This window comes from Brassica rapa, chromosome A10 (assembly GCF_000309985.2).
Source record: "Brassica rapa cultivar Chiifu-401-42 chromosome A10, CAAS_Brap_v3.01, whole genome shotgun sequence".
Classification (NCBI taxonomy): Eukaryota; Viridiplantae; Streptophyta; class Magnoliopsida; order Brassicales; family Brassicaceae; genus Brassica; species Brassica rapa.
This window is the reverse complement of record NC_024804.2, coordinates 8518280-8536510: the sequence shown is the minus strand read 5'-3', so window position 1 is coordinate 8536510 and position 18231 is coordinate 8518280. Positions and strand designations below refer to the sequence as shown.

General features: G+C 35.7%; 1 protein-coding gene across 1 annotated transcript; it reads right to left on the bottom strand.

Moving 5' to 3' along the window:
• Positions 1-2800: 2800 nt before the first annotated feature.
• LOC103832832 lies at positions 2801-17424 on the bottom strand. Its single transcript, XM_033282259.1, has 5 exons — positions 8573-17424; positions 7764-8201; positions 7340-7399; positions 6917-7264; positions 2801-6265 (listed from the first exon to the last, which is right to left on the bottom strand). Exons 1-5 carry the CDS (start codon positions 9531-9533, stop codon positions 5196-5198), a joined length of 2877 nt encoding a protein of 958 aa, XP_033138150.1. The 5' UTR covers positions 9534-17424; the 3' UTR covers positions 2801-5195.
• Positions 17425-18231: the final 807 nt, after the last annotated feature.

Here is an 18231-nt window from a genome sequence, read left to right as displayed (position 1 = left end):
GTTTAGATAGAAAACAAGATAATCCAATCCTTTAGGTCTAAAAAATATTTATACTAAGCTAGAATATGAACTGGGTCAACCAACAATCCTGGGACTACCCAACTAAAACATGGATCAAAGCTATTTAGTGTCTTAGCCGCAACCGTCTCTAGCCCGCGATCTTCACCCGCGAAACACATGCAATGGCCGCGACCAATACATCATGTGATCATCACTCGCGAAGCACCCTTGTAATAACCCTCACGAGCAGATATAATTTTGGTCGAGAAAATTCTTTAAGATCAGTTCGAAGATTGATCGATCAGAATTTAAATAAAAATCGACACGGTGAATTAATCTCGACGGGGCTGTCTTTTGGTCGAAAAACCATCTCTTGATGGTTCTGGTCGAGTGTTAATTATTATTGTCGATTTTTATTCATGCTGGGAGAGTTTATTCAGAGCAGGACGAGATTCGAATGATGAAAAATATTTAGTCGAAACAGTCCGAAAAATATCAACAAAACTCTGAAAATTATTTCGGAACAGTCACATGTCTTGCACCTTCTAGCCTACTTGCTTCCTCAGTAATTAGGTCACATGACATGCACCTACTTGCTTACCTGCTTGCTCATTAGAAGTCACATGCTGGTCACAAGCTGTTTGCTTCAGCTGCTTGTATCTTTCTTCATGGAAGGGAAATGTTCAGCTGCTTGTGTTGCTTGGTGTGCTGAAGCATGTCACCAGCTGTCTAACCTTAGATTTGTCTTTTGTGGGAGCAAACCCTCATCTGAAGCAACTCCTTATGATATAAAATACCCTCTTCTCTCCTCTGGACGTCCTGTTACTGCAAGAAAAACCAGAGAAAAATGCAGAGAGAAAGAGAGAAAGAAGAGAGAAAAATCTGTGAAAAAAACTAGTTGAAAAATTCAGAAAAAAATTCAGAGAAGAGAATTGAGCATGGATGAATCTTTCTCACCATCCTGTGACTTTAATCAGTGTGTTCTGGTGTGGTTAAGAGCTGAAGGTTTGGTGTCCAAGAGTTTAGAATCACCCAAGTTCTTTAGCCTTTGATTTTATCGGTATGAGATCAGTTTTGTTTGAGCTTCAGTTCTTGTTAGGTAATCAAAACGTTTTAGTCTGTTTCTGATCTTGAACCTATCATGGGTATCTTGTCCTGATCAGGTTAGACGTGTGTTCAGCTTGAAGTTTATATCAACCAAGTTCATCTTAAAGCTTGAGGAAATCGGTAAGCCATAGCTACTAGTTCAGAGAAGTTTTGTTTGGAACAAGTGGACTGATTTGTTAAGCTTCCTGTCCAGATTAGTTTTTAAACCTGTGTGTGGATTGATTTTGGTTCAGTTATGTCCCTTAGATATGTTTTTAAAGGCTTAGCTGAACTGAATTATCCTTCAACCGAACTGAACTGCTTTGAACTAAGCTGAGTAAAGTTTCTATTGGAATCAACCTGACTGATCTTGTATCCACACATTCTGAATCAGGAGTGAAATGGAGTGTTATTAGTTGAGCTCGAGTCTAGTCTTCCCTAGCCAATCTCATGGAATCAAAGGTGAGTCTAGATAGATGAGTGGTGAGTAGTAAATAAATATTTCTTGATTGAACGTACTGATTGTAGATGATTGATAGGCTTTGTCTCTTGATCAATATTGAATTGGTAAGGTGTTTACTTAGTGTAAACACTTATTAAATATTTATGAATGATCATAGAGGTTTATTACAAACCTTAGTACTTGTTCTCAAGTACTAATACATATGTATAGTATTAAATATAATTAAGTATGGAAGTATTAATCATGTGAAGTCTTATTATAAACTTGTCTTCCAAAATATTCCCGTATGAATGATGATTACCGTGAATTGGTCCTGCGATATGGAACAAGGTCACGAAGACACGATGATGGGGTCGCACCCTGGAGGCCGTGTAACTGCATGCAGCGTTAGATGTTCGATCTATGAATATCTGATGGCGATGATGGTGATGCTAACTTGCTACACTCATTTAGCCTTTGTGGTTTCTCGGGTCTGGTATATATATATTATATGAATGATATGAGAGACGGGAATAGGAAGTGAGGTATATGATTAGATTCACAACGATGGAAGGATAGACCTTGTATATAAATATTCAGTTATGGAATATATTTCCACTGCATACAAATGAAGTTGATTGCTTGAGAATATTATTAATATATGTTGGGGTGAGGGACTAGGCTCACTGAGTAAATTAGTTACTCATGACTCATTTGTGATGCAGGTAACCAGTAGACGGGAGACCTTACTCTAGGACGGGAAGGAACGTCATTAGCCAGCGGTAGTTTTATTATCTTTGCAAAGTCATTTTGATATATCTTATTTATAAGATTTGTAGACCGAAAACCTCGAGGTTAATTTATAACAAATTTTGTAAGATGCCTTTAAATGATAAATATAAAGATTGTTTTTAAAGTATGGGTTCCATATGATATTAGTCCTTGTCCGGACGAACTAACTATCGGATATTTTTTTTTCGGGTTGAAAAGCCTAGAGTGATATTCGATAGGAGCGTTGGTTTTCTTTGGTTGTTGGTCTAAGGTGATCGGAGGTATTCTGAGAACTTCGGATCGACCATCGAGGAACATCGACCGTGTCATTTCCGGTCAACTACGATCGGGGGTGTCACAACTCTGTCAGTTTTGACGACACACTGCCGCGGGCATGACTACCCTGCGAAGGATGGTTGCGGTGAGGGTTCCGTTTCGTCGACACCTTGCCGTGATCAGCTTCTTCCTGCGAAGGTTGCCCGCGGTGGTGCCTCCTCTTTGCAGCCATCATCTGGTCGCAATTCTCGCCTGCTACCACGCCAGTCTTCATTATTTTAAACGTTTTATGACCTCTTAAGCTCCAAACCTGATTAGCACAATAGGTATATATGATTCTAAAATATCTATACTATTAAAACATTGTTTCTGTTTTTTTCTTTATTGAAAAACTAAATTTTACCTAAAATGCTTTTACTTTTCCAATGAAATTTTAATTCTCATTAATAGCATATTAGCCTATAGCTACATATGCAGTCCAATAATCAAGAATATTCATTAATTAAATGCTCAAATTTAAAAACCATAAGTATCATTTGAGAAATCATTTTATTATACACAAATGAAATCTAATCTTAAATTACTCCATAAAATCAAACTTTTAGTGGTCATACTTAATCATATACATAAAAATCATAAAGAACTATATCTTTTTGAAAACCCATTATACACATACAATATTTCAGTATAAAAACAACTTTAGCCAAATGTTTTTATTCTTTACAACATAATTACTCAAAATTTCAATATAACAATGTACTACAACAATATGACTACAGTCCATCAAGATCACATTAAACTCGACCACATGATATATCATATCAAATCATTTTTTATAAAGACTACTTCCAACTGGTTAATAGCGGGTTTTGAGTTTTACCGGATTTCTTTCAGATTTTTTGTTAACAAATTTTTCATTAAATCTGAACCGGATTATATACATGGTGATGAGTCTACTGGTTTGACCACGGATCTGTGTTGGATATGAAAATACTACTTGAAACTCAAAATTATAAAAGTTATAAATCATGCAAATTTTATCAAAATAGTCATAAAAATAAATATTTGTGCTTTGAAAGAACAGGTAAAAAAATAGTAGTAGCTTCAAAATCGAATTGGGATAAAAAAATAGTGGAGATTAATGGTTAGAACTATAATATAGAATATGGCAAGATAAACTCATTTTCAATTTAAAACCGATAATTCATATTGTTACTACATTTCAATAATGAGAACACATTGTTCTTCAATATATAATATATATATACTATTAAATCATACTTATCATGCTTAAATATATTTTGAACAATTACCATCCTTTGAAGAAAAACAAATGATAAAAACATAAAAGTTCAATTGTATTTGAAACAAAAAAAATAATGGTAGTTTTAATCAATTTTGGATCAATAAATGAAAAATAAATCCGCGTTTTCTAAGCACGGATCAAAATCTAGTATCCGTTTAAATGTGAAATATGGCGCAGGTGAACTGAGACAGGTGATAGAAAACAGCCGCCATTTCGGTTTAACCCCATGTTGGTTGCTTCTCCCGACACACACCCTAACTTCTCATCAGTCAACAATCAAATATCTTATTCCTCCTTTTGTTTCTTTTTAAAATATATACTCAAAAAAAAATTATATATTAAGCCTTTTATGGTTGCAGGAACAGAGACGAAGCAAACCTAAAGACAATTATATGGGCGGTGGAGAGTATGTCAAGCCAGAAGATTAAAAAGGTGTTGTTTGCAAGTGAATTGAAGGATTTTTTGGGCTATAAATCGGCCTCACGCTTGGCCAGCTTTGACATTGTTAGAGGCCTTTGTGGTATTGGAGAATGCAAAGTCGAAAGTATAGCCAAAGATGTCAACAAAGTCGCTTCTTTCATTGCTCAAAGTGTGATCCAAAAATATTTGGTCCAATCTTTATGTTGCGACAAGCAGGCCCGGCTTTTGGATAGTGCCCATGGTGCATTTGCACTAGACCCAGTTTGTTTTTATAATTTTTAAGTAAGAATTTAACGTTTTTTCTAGAAAATTTTAGGACTGTATTTAAAAAAAAAATTATGTATCTTATTCTCATATAAACAAAATCTATGCAGGCCACAGGGCCCAATATATGATTGAGCCGGGCCTGGCGACAGGAGCCCCGGTTTGGTTGAATGAGGATCTTTTTGTAAATGAAAGAAATAGCCTGTGATGTGTTTTGGTGATGGCGGGGTATTAGGTTCCGGCCGGGGTTTGTTGCTGTTAGGGAGTGGTTGGGTCTGCTGTTTTTCTCAGAGGTATAATCGTGAAGTGCCATTCTCTTGTAACGATGGTTTATGATAAAGATAATCAACTCTCGATTGAAAAATAAAGAAAACTATATTTTAAGCTACAATTGCTTCTATTTTTGCATATCATGAGTCCAGCGAAAATATTAGATATTAATATATTATCCGCTGCTAACTACTACTCACTACCATCTCTCAAAATATTCGAAACGAAACGTTGCTCCAGTTTCAAAGCTGCCAAAATTATTAAAAAGGGACAAAGTTTTCTCGGCTGGTGGTCAAAACCTAAATGTTGATCTAAGTTTCCAAGATTCATATGTGAACTAAGAAAATATAATTAAAAGGACTAATACGAGGATGAACTGGCAGACTGAACCTGAAGCAGGTGGTGGAAGCAATCGGCTGCGGTTGGTCGGTTCTCCTGGTTCGGCTCCAAACACTTCCCTTGAAGTTCTCTCAACATCTTTGGCACATTAGTCAATCCACAAGTCTTTATCATATAACCCACTCCCCATACATCCACTTTCACCGCATGCAACCCTCTCTCCATCTCCGGAGCTTGCCTCCCATTCTCCTCCTCCTCTTCCTCGTCCATAGACCGGTGCGGGTTAAGCTGCGGGGACTCAGCCGCTTCGTCAAACCCGCAAACGAACCATTCCGCGTCCGATGTGGTTGTCGTCATTTCCGCGCTTCTCATGACATTTTCCCATCTCATGTCACGATGCATGAACGAAAGGTCATGAAGCGCAACAAGAGCTCTCGTCACACACATCAGAGACTCGATAAGCTGATCAACATTACATGGTTTGACTCTTACACCACGTGGCTTAAAACTCAGTGATAGTTCCTTCTCTCTTGCACTATTCAAATGCTCCGCGTGTGGAACTCTTTGGTCGAGAAAATCGTAGATTCCTTTCACTACACTCCATTTTCTCTTGCTTGAGTAATACTTAGTCACCGTGTTAGGGGTTATCTCGGTTACGAAATCTCTATGACTAATTCTCTCGAAGTCGTTGTAACATAAATGCCTCATAGTGCACCGATCTGCAAGCAAATGTAAAAGAGAAGCGAGACGGTAACAAGGAACCAAGGCCTTGATTCTGTCCGACGGTGAAGAGACGTCGAATGAATAAAGATCAGTGCAGACCACTCGGTCTTGCGAAGAACGGCTCAAAGCGCAGAAGGTTACGGTGAACCCTATTGCGTGGTAACCAAGAATGTAAGGAAGATCGTCGTACGACCAAAGAATCTTTTTGACCAATAGAGAAGAAGGAACAGCTGCACCTTCGCGTACCTTCTCGACCTCTTCTCCTCTCCATAATCCGAATCCTTTTACGAATCCCACAACGTTTGGCCACTGATCTTGAACGTTTTCAACAAAAGAAGACGAATCCGGTTTGCGCAAAACCACCATATTGTTGGGATTGCGAAATCCCGTGTCCAACTCTATCTTATCTTATTAGTACGATATTGTCCACTTTGGGCCTAGGAGGCTAGCCCGCATGGATTTACTTTTGGTTTCCTTCCCAAAAGGCCTCATACTATTAGAGTTGGACATCTCTTTATATATTAGACATTCCTTTGTCTAATATCCGATGTGGGACTTAACTTGTTATCTCACATTCTCCCCCTCAAGCTAAGGATCACATCCTTCAGCGAATCATCTTTGGCACCACCTTGTACCGGTAATCGCATGGCTTCCTTTGAGAATGTTTCTCCCACTACATCTCGGTCCTTTGAGATCGTCATCACAGGTTCCATGATCATCTTGACTGTTTCTGCTGAACCTCCCTTATTCTTACTTGAAGGGTATTTTGGTCTTCTTGCAGATCTTCGTCAACCGCTCTGATACCAATTGTTGGGATTGCGAAATCCCGTGTCCAACTCTATCTTATCTTATTAGTACGATATTGTCCACTTTGGGCCTAGGAGGCAGGCCCGCATGGATTTACTTTTGGTTTCCTTCCCAAAAGGCCTCATACTATTAGAGTTGGACATCTCTTTATATATTAGACATTCCTTTGTCTAATATCCGATGTGGGACTTAACTTGTTATCTCACACATATCGCAAAACTTTGAAACCATCCGGTTAACGCAGTCGTCCCAAAGAGGGATCAGCGAGTCTTTGCTGGAAATGACGGAATTAGGGCTTAAGCGGAACATTACGGGGCTGATGATATCATATGTGACTGCTCTACAATCTAGAAGCTCCGTTGTGGAAGTGGAGAAGAAGAGCTCTTTCCCCGGCGGCAAGTCTTTGTAGACGTCTCGCCGGATAGGAAACCGGAGATTTTCTGGCGGCGGTTCTTGAAGGTACCGTCCTAGCTCAAATAAGCTCGGAGGATTTGCCGCCGGGACCCGCAAGCTACTCAAGTAATGCTCTGATGGGTCTTGGAACTCCAATGTTGATATTGCTGTATACGCATTTGTTCACTCGTTAATAATACAAATTAACGACCTTTAAACTATAAGATTAGAAAAAGACTTACATTTGTTAATTGGCACTGCGAGTGGAAGCTGAGCTCGATCAATCGAATTTGCCATATTAACTGAAAAAATAATAACATATGAAGATTAGAGTTTTAGTTGCACACAAAAAAAAATTACATTGGAGTGTGCATTGATTTTCCTCTTTAACGTTGTATATATATATTTTTTTACTAAAAGCTTTATTAATCAAACAAACCTGCCATATTAATAGCAAAATTCTCTGGAATTATGTGCATTTGTCTCTATAGGATTATTCTTTACATTTTCGCGCTCTACTGGATAACTTATAGTTTCAGTGGACTGATATCGTAGATCCATAATATTTCCTCCCTCTATAAGAGTGTAGAGAAGATTCATAGGATTGGTTTTCCTCTTCAATTAGTTTTATAGTTTAACCACAAGATGAATGCATGTGTGTGTTACCTGAAGGTGAAGGAGCAGATGATGATGTTGACTTTTGTCTTCCAAAGACTTTAAGATGTTGACCAGAAATGAATTTATCCAAAGAGAATCCTCTAAGAGGTCCATCTTCAAAAGATTCCATTGTACAAGCCACCATGGAATCATCCAAGTAGGTGAGCTCGTCTGCATTCAAGAAACTCGACCCACTAACCCTAATTCTCCCATAATCAACCTCTCCTTCTTCAGCCCACAAGTTAACCGATTCCTCCCAGGTTAACCGTATTTTCCCAATACGACGAAGATCTTTTAAAGATGAAGAGGAAGAAGGAATCGTCTCAAAAGAAGGATTGAAGTATGACCTATTAGAGAATAAACCTGACCCTCTACCAATGTTGTGTGTATACGGATATTGAGGATGATCATCCCCAGCTATTGATAATGCTAGTCTCTTCCCTCTTCCTAAAAAATACATAATTATTTTTCTCAAACATTATAAAAATAACGAAAAGTCATAATTATAAACAGATTCAACTTCATTTTTATCAATAAATAATACCAGTTTCAGCTCTTAAGCTTCCGTATTTATCAAAAATAATCTATTAAGATTTAAAACACAAATTATATTAGTAATTAATTTGAAATGGAAATTTCTAGTTAGTTATTGATATAATTTATGAGAAACTTTTGAAAATGATAGGAAGACAATTAAAAAAAATATAATGCACAAGCCGTATGCTATAATTGACTATCAAATAACAATGCACCTTTAAACAAGTCAATCAAATAATAAATAAACAAAAATAGTAAAGAAGTAATAAAAAAGATTTTACCGATCGAAGTGATACGGTTATTATCAACATCATCGTCTCTTGAAGTCATGAACGGTGGATGAAGAATAGGAGGAAACGTCTCAGCAGGAGGAGGTGTTAAGGTAACGTCAGCCGGAGCTCCGCCACTACTACGTTTAATAGACAGAGCTCTGGCACGTGGACCCATGAAAAGAGCAAGTTCTTGGTACACTTCTTCGTCGAAAGAAGCGGGAAGTCGATGTTGTTTCCTCTCGTAAGGAGAGAGCCTGAAGTAACTCTTACCATATTTCTCTCTATCTCCTCCTTTCTCCCACTCGTTCACTTTCCTAAACTCACCAAGCATGTTGTCCCATTTCGTACCGGCGATTTTTGAATCCCGGTTTACACCGTTCCGGTTAAGGAACTCAGCTACTTCCCTGTCTTTCTCAGCCCGTGTTTTCCCTCTTCCCTCGCCAGACCCGGATCCGGAACCAGGCCCGGTTTCTTGTTTTTGGTACTGGACTCTCCAAGCTTTTGCTAGCCATAGCATCTCGTGTGGTTTCCATACAGGGCTCACGTATTTCCCTTTTCTGAATTTATGTTGAAACGACTCCGTTTCGAGTTGTTGTTTCTCGGTGTTAATACCTTCTTGTTCCAGCGGTGAAGATGCGGCGGTTTCAGTGGAAGAGGCGGCTACAACGGCAGTGGAAGGGGACGGTAATGAAGGGAATGTGGCAGCAGTTGGTAAGGTGGAAGGTGACGGCAAGGCTTTCCATTGAGGTGGAGAAAGACCACTGGAAGAGATGAAACGTGGTCGTTTGGGGATGATCGGAGCTCCCGGAGAAGAGACGGTGGAGATGAAGATCGGAGAAGGGTGGAAAGATTGGTGATGGTGGTGGATGGGTGATGGGGTTGGAGTTTGGTGATCAAGTGAAGAATCTTTAGGCGAGGAGATTTGATTTGGTGATGGTTTTGTAGCATCTCCTTTTGTTGTCTCACCCATTTCAAGAAGCACTCAAATTAAAGAGTGGATTAAAAATAGCCCAATATGAGTTTTTATTATTAAAAAGAGAGAGAGAAGGGAGCAAGAAGAACCAGAGAATCTATTTTGTTTGATCTTTTGAGACTCAAGCTGATTTAGTTTATCTGCCTTTGGGGTTTATGAAGAGTGATGAGTCAGACGACTATTAGGGTTTCTTTTTAGCTTTTTGGTGGGCTTTGCTTTTTGCAGAGAAATGAAACGAGTGGTGATGTTAGAACAACCTCTTTTGGAATTTCTGGCAATGTGAGTATGTTGTACCAAAAAATAAAAAGAGCTAACAATATAAAAATGAGTGGGTTCTCAAATATGATAACTCTACCCAAAAGTATTTCAAATAAAATTGCTTTTAAAACCAAAATATATTTAAAAACTTGTACTATTTTCTTATATGTAAACAGAAATTTAAATACAAATACTATTCAATTTTAATCAGTCTACAATAGTAAAATGTTTATTAGAGTAGGCATATCCCTTTAAGGCTTTCGCTCTGTTGTTAATATTTTCAAAGGTAAATGATTTAAATATCACAAAAATTATGATAAAAACAAATTTACAAGAAAATATTTAAATAGCATTAATTAAAAATAAAATGACTAAATTACTTGAAACCTTGAACCATTATCATAGTTTACCTCTTAATTAAATACTAAACCATAATCACTAAACCCCAAACCTAAATATAAAATTAAAAAGTATTTTAAAATTTGATGTAATGCTATTTCAGAAGAAACTTATTTTGTATGGTATTTTGAACAAAATGTATTTTAATACTATCATACGACCTTTCTCTATAAATAACCTAATATGTGACATTGTATAAATTTTTGCCAAGTTATATAAGATTATCGTAATTCCTATTTCCTCTTCCTTTCTATGTTTTTTTAAAAACCACAATAAGCTTTTGTTTCACCCAAAAAAACCAGACTGGAAAAGCCAAATTAGCCTTAATTCTTTGACTGTTTATATTTTTGGTTGCATTTGCTTAAGTATATATTTGCAAATGAGTTATAATTTTAGTTTCTTAAAAAAAATCAATACTTATTTATTTTAAAAATGATAAAAGGCAAAAAGATACATTCCTTAATTACATAAGATAGTTTTCCAAAAATATATATTTTAAAGTAATATAAATACAGATATAAAATGCTATAGTTTATTAATTCACATAAATATAAAAAACACTAAGTACAGATATTTATCTCAATCGAGTTTTTTTTAGTTTAGTTCGCAAATGATTTACAACAGTATTCAAATATTTAAATCTTGTCAAATGAAAGATGAAACAAATAGATCATTTCTTACATTTACACTTTCAAATGGAGTATTGTATTTTATCTCACATGATAAACACAAAGTTACGGTTGAAAACAATCGTTTTTATTTTTCCAAAAAAAAACAATCGTTTCTCATTAAAAAAACAAAAAAAAACTATCGTTATCGAACCTATCTACAAAAAAAAAACAAGGGCTTACAAATTTATATGACCGACAGTAGATAACAAGATACCATAGTTTTAAGAAATATACACTATTTTTGTGACCACACATTCAGGTAAATTATGTTTTATCTAATTTGTAAAAATGTATGTAACATTTATTAGTGATGGATATTTACAGTCATTAATCAACCAAAGCATGATTTGTTTAAAGTTAAATATAAAAAGAGATACCTGTGGAACCTGGCGCAAATATACTACTCAGTTTTTGCTTAACGTTGATGTTTGATGTTTGATGTTTGATTTTGACAACTAGAAAAGGGTCAGAAGTCCATCATCATTGTCCTTAAGACTGCAAACGCGGCTTAAGAATTAATTTCTCTGCTTTATTATTTTGTTTTGACATATTATTATAATAAGGTTTTTAATACTCCTTTTTCTTTTGCACCAATGTAGAATCTTTGGTGATTTTTGTTTTTCGCTAATTATACAAGAAATAAACAAATTAAAAAGAGAAAAGAATAATAAATATCGGAGGAAAAAGGGACTGAGAGTGTGTGTTTTGTGCGATAAAAGGGAGAGGGGAAGAGATGTGGACACATCGGTTCCATGCTTCTGCTCCATTGACTCTCATGCCAGTTTTACCTTTTCCGAGTTCTTTAACTCAAATTGTTTATTAATTTTTATCAAATTATAACATTACTAAAAATACTTTAGTATTAAATTTATTTTTTACTATAAATAGTTACAACATGTATCGTTTTACCTTATATTATTGTGTTCTCCAGCTCAACCCCACTAACCAAAGCAATTAAACGGAAAAGTTAACTATACACCAAATCGTTGTTAATTTTGTCTACAGCGTCAGCGGTGTCCAAGATCCAAAATTGTTTACCTAATTCTCAATCTACATAAATTGGTGATTAGATTGTCACGATGTTACATATAAATTTAATACGAAAATATTTGGTCGATTGCGCCTCAACTCTGGTTATTCCAAAAGCGCATATTTTCAGAATCGAGGGTGAAGGTTGGAGTTTGAAGATGAAATGAACGCTGGAAACATTACCCCGGCCCTTTTAGCAAAAAGAAAAAAAAACATTATCCCGGCCTTGATTCGACATATATATGTGTGAGTATGTAATTATGCCCGTCTCAATGTTGACTTTCCAAACTTGAATTTGTTCTGTTGGACTTTTACTAATGTGCTACAAGTAAATTAATCGATGATCTTATAACTTGTTTGCAAAAAGAAGAAGAAGATAATCTTATAACTTGAATATGATAAGTACTTGAGGGAAATGTAATGGGGGTAAAACATATAGTACGATGTCTTAAATAACAAACCGTTAAAACACACAGAAAACAAGTGAAAAATGATGGGCACGATCACCAAACCATAAAAACTCATCTCTCTGTGCTATTTCTCCAAATTTAAAATTTAAAACCCTAGTCTCTCTTCCTATATATACTTTTTCTCTCTCTAGGTCGGCTGCTGCTCACCTAATTAACAGACCATACACAAGTACCTTCTGTCATCACTTTCTTGTCACGAAATTTTCGATGTGTTATACACAAAATTAATTTATTGTTTCCCCAAAAGGGCACATACACATGCTGATGCCTCATCAATGAAGGTAAAATTAGCTTTTCTTGTTTTAACATTTCTAGAAAGGATTTGTCTTTGTTTCCACATCTATTTATAGGGAGGCATCACTTTCTTAGTTCTATCTTCGACGGTTGATACTATATCGACATTTTTTAATCATTTTTTCTATGTTATCCGGAGTGTAGATTAATTTCGGCTTTAAATCACATATACACACACATTATAATTTATAAATATCACCTTAGGAAAGTGAAAAGAAGAAAAAGTGGTGGAGAAAATCAATACGGTCTCCTTTATGGAGAATATATAATCATGACTATATAATATGCATGCTTATGAAATGCTAACATTAATAGCTAGAGTTTGTCTTAGAAAAAAAAACATTATAGTTAGATAGAAATTGCTTTGCATCGCGCTTATATGAATTTTGTTATAAGTAGAGAAAAGAAGAAATGAATTGGTGTATTTTATTCAATGAACAATGATTTTTTTTATATAAAATTACAATAGCTTAGGAACAAAGTATAACATGAAAAACAAGTAGACTTGACAATCAAGTAAATCTAAAACTTTTTATATGGACATCACATAATATTCATAACACTTCTCCTTGATGTCCCTGAAGTACTTTCAAAACGTCATAGGTGTTGCCTCGTTAAAAATCTTACCAGAAAAATCCAATGAAAAAAACCATGATTAAGGGACAAAGGGTGCAGCGCGTATGACTTCCTCTCATATGTACATACGTCAAGATCTCTGAGATAACACACTCCGATAAAGTGAACTAACTTCTTTAAAGTAGTAGTGGTTAGCACCTTGGTGAACATTGTAACCCAATAAAGTTGCCGTTCACTAAGACTGTTTTAGGCGTATAAGTGAACACATAGCACTCTGCTAGCTCTGGAGCGACTGCTCCTAGCGAACCTACTGAGACTCCACCAGTGCGAATCTATGTTCTTAAGGTTTCCTATCCAATTCCGCATAAACATCTGATGGATCCCATTAGTGCAGAGCAGCTGGCTGGTTTTAGGAAGATGGTGAGAAGGCTTCCTCAAGAGATTTCATTTGAACATGCTTGGGAGATTCGACCATTGCATATGTTCTTCAAACATTGCAAGAACTTCGTAAGGAAATTAAGGCTCTTTTTACTAAAGCATTGGCACCATCACTGAAGATATTGCCTAAGGTTAATGACCCTGGAAAGTTTGCTTTTCCATGTTCCATTCCTGGAGTAAAATTCAAGGAAGCTCTTTGTGAGTCCGGGTCTAGTGTGAATCTTGTCTCCAAAGCAATTGTGGACGAACTGGGCATTGTTGATGTTGAGCCTTCTCTGGTGATTCTGGCTTTTGGAAACTCTTCCACAACAGTCCCTTATGGCACCATTTGCAATCTTCATGTCCAAGTAGGGGACTGTATGCTCCATACCAAACTTCAGGTTGTTGAGATGAGCAAGGATCATGAGATGCATTTGATCTTTGGAAGGTCATTTATGGGTACAGTGGAAGCAATCATCGACCTACCTAATAAGAGAGTCTCCTTCTCCAACATCAACAAGGAGGTTTTCTAAAAAGTTGTTCCAACCAGATCACAAATCCGATACGCCTCTTGCATATCAGTGGTTAGTGGAGAGCAGCTGAAAATTGTTCCTAAGAAAGAGCTAGGTGACAAGAGTGAGATCAAAGAATTTCTGAATGAAAATTCTCACACTGATACTAAGAAACTCAGTGAGAATACATAAGTGAAAATAAAAGTCCAGAAGAAAAGGGTCAAGGGAAGCCCTACAATGACTTTGATTCCGCGGAAGTGTGATGAGAAATCCATTGAGCATGAGAAAAGTGTAAGGGTACCTCTAAACTTTTTTCTAAAGTCAGAGCTATTCGCACATATGAGCTTAAGGAGAAAGGGGAACTTGCTATAAAAGGATTGTTGAGCAGAGTCCTGAAACTGAACATGTCTGATTGTGGAGCTTGTTTTATAACAAGCCCTAATGTTCAATCCGACTGATCCGTGTCACCAAGTCAAGCTAGTGACTTAAACCAATCACTTGGTGAGAGGCAACCTACTGGTAAGTGTAAATATAACTTGGTTTTGTTTTTGTTTGCTTATTTTTCAGTTTAGTTTATTGAGTCTCAGGTCAAAAAGCAGAAAAATCCGAGATACTTAAAAATTCTAGATTGCTGAAGGAGCCACTGCTCCAGGCGGAGATCTGGTGATGGAACACCCATAATTTTCTTGGAGCGCTCGCTCCACTCAGGTAAGTATCTCACAGAAAAAAAGTTTATTCTTGTTTTCACATTTTCTCTGATTTATTTTCACACCAGATACGTTGTGAAGTAAGTCTGGGGGAGGGTTTTTGTCGTTTACTTACTCGTTTCTTTTTTTGTTTTTTCTTTTGGGTCAGTTTGAGTCAGTTTTTAGGATTGAGTCAGTCAAAAATTTGTGGAAATTAGGATCTTTTTCCGTGTTGATCACTAATCACTTCGTGCTTTAGTTAGCTTATTCAGTGACCTTAACAGTGGTAAAAGACACACATGTGGACCTGGAACACCCTAACATATCTCACTTGATTCTCCAGAAGTTCACAACCGATCAGGTTACACTGGGTAGACTTAACTCCACCTAACTTGCACCTAATCTTGACTGAAATTCTTTTTGTTATGGGCATTAGATCTGAGAAACGAGAAGACACTCAGGATTTCTTATCATTTTTATCCATTTTGCTGATCCTGAGTGGCTAGCTCAGCTTTAGCTAGTTCCCACCCTGCACCTTAGCCTTTATTCCACCTTCATGAATTTGTTTTTTCAGTGTCATATGTGCAGATATGTGCAAAAAAAACCATTGAGGAAAGGACTAACGCAGCCTCCTACTTGTTACTGTTGCAAAATTTAGTCAAAAAGAAGAACAAACAGATTAAGGGAGCAACCGCTTCATAACCAACGAACTGCACAAGAGCAGGGGTGGAGAACCAGAATGGTTGCAAAATCAGAACCACCAGTGGCACTGAGAATCATCATGTATTACCTCATTCTTCGTCACATCTCCATATCAATATTAAAAAAAAACGATAATAAGGTGATGGATAAGGGGAAGAAATCAAAGAAACATGAGTTACTGTAAAGGTAAAGAAAAAGAGTGGGTACCAAGGTGAAAGATTGGAGAGCAGGCAGATGATCTGACCAGGCATATGGCTGATCCAAAACGGAGCAGTCGTTCCAGAGGAAGCAAAAATGAGAAGAGGATGTGGACATCAATTGATTTATCCTCTCTTGCCATTTTGTGCGATATCATGCATCCTCTACAATAAAATGGTAGTCTTTAAACACTCTTAACTCCACCATTAAATAGCATGTTTTACACCTAGACCGTATACCCTGAATAGTATATGTGATGAGAATACTCTTAAATGAATGTAGGGAGTTTTGTCTTTTTTTTTAAGTTTGAGATGTAGAGTATGGAGCCGATTTTTGAACATCAGTCAGTGGAGTACCGGTAAGGGTGTGTTGTCCTAGTTTTACTGCTTGTATGGTTCAGAGATTCGCGGTTAAAGTATGGTTGCTGAGAATAAGAGAGTTCTCACACTATCAAACATTTCTCCATGTTCTTGATACTTGGCATTGTTTGATGACAAACAAGAATCTAAGTATGGGGGAATTGATATATTGTGTTTTTGATACATTCTAACAATGTTTTCTAAAGTGTTTTTGAGTCTTTATCGAGTATTTCTAGTACTTCGAGTCATTACAGGTCTGGAGTTGGATTGGATAGAAGATGGACCATTTGGAGCAAAAGAGGCATAAAACACTGCAATTTGGTGATTTTCACGCAGAACAGTCTGAAGTGACTATTCCCGATCGAGCGGAGCAACTTGAGTGCCTATTCCAGCTGCAGAGATTTTTAAGGAAACTTCTAATATTTCGGGATTTTACCTAGGGTTCCCTCTTTTTACTCCTACGCCGCCATAGACATGCATATTTATCTCTTCTTATTATTTTAGACATTTTACGTTACTTTTAGAGAGATTTTGGGAGAGAGAAAAACTTGTACTCTTGTTAAGGGAGAAGAATCTCTACATCCTTTGGAGAAGATTTCTAAATACTCTTTGCTTTTTATTATTGATTCAGACATGTTTTTTTCATCTGTTATCTCTATGTTTTCTCTGTCCATGGCTGAGTAAGCTGTTTGCTTAGTCTAGGGTGTTTGGGTGTTTAGATCAATAAACTAAACACAAATAAGGTTCATTGTTGATTGTCTCCATTCATGGTTATGCTTACTGCCTAAATCTCAAACTCTAAACCCTAAATCCCAAACTTTAAACCATAAATCCTAAACCCAAACTCTAGGTCATAAACCCAAACCATATACCCTAAAACCAAATCCTAAACCATAAACCCTAAAACCAAACCCTATTTCCTAAACCTGAATCCTAGACCCTAAACCCAAACCGTAAACCCTAAACCCAAAAGGTTTGAATTTGGGTTTAAGGTTTACAGTTTGGTTTATGGTCTAGGATTTGGGTTTGGGTTTAGAATTTACGGTTTGGGTTTAGGGTCTAGGATTTGAGTTTATAGTTTGGGTTTATAGTTTGGGTTTAGGGTTTAGGATTGGGAAATTGCCACAAATACCACATTCATAGTACCACTTTTCATGTTTACACTAACCATTTTTACCATCACTTTTAATGAAGGGTAAAATACAATTATACCCTTAGGGTTAACTAATCTAGACTTAGGGTTTAGAGTTGAGGGGTGGGGTAGGATTTTTGGAATGTGAAATTTATGATTATAATAAATATATAAATACTTAAAAATATATAAATTTTTTTAAAAATAGTTTCAAACATAATTTTTGTTTTTCAAAAAGAAATTTGAAAAAAAAAATTCAAAAACTTTTCTTTTATAAAAAAGTTCGAATTTGAAAAAGTATAATTCGAAAACATAAATTTTTTAATTTTTTAACTTTTTTATTTTTTTTATTTTTTTTTATTTTTTTAATTTTTTTTTTTTATTTTTTTATTTTTTTTATTTTTTATTTTTTTTATTTAAATAATGATTTATTATATATATAAATAACAAGGGTATAAGAGTCTTTTGCCATTTAATGAAGAATATATTTTTAAAAATGTCTCATTAGTGGTGGTAAAAATGAAAAGTGGTACCATGAGAGTGGTAAACATGTAACTTCCCCTTTAGAATTTGGGTTTATAGTATAAGGTTTGGGTTTAGGATATAGGGTTTGGGTTTAGTATTTAGGGGTTAGATTTAGATTTAGGGTTTAGAATTTAGGGTTTTGTTAGGCATCATTCTTTTTTCAACTATTTTAATTTTTTTTTAATAAAATTTAATATTTTTTTATTAATTATCTAGTTGACACTTTGATTGGTGGTAATAGATGTGGTAAATTTAAAGGTTCACCATAGAAGGTGAACCTAAGTTTTGTCTGTATTTAATCTTAAAATTAACTAGATTTGAACCCGCACGAATATATTTCTATTTTTTAAAATAATATTTAAACTATAAAATAAGTATATATATATATATATAAATATATAAATATATATATATCTAATATCAATTTTTTTTAAGTATATAATATTATTTTGAATGTTGAAATTTGT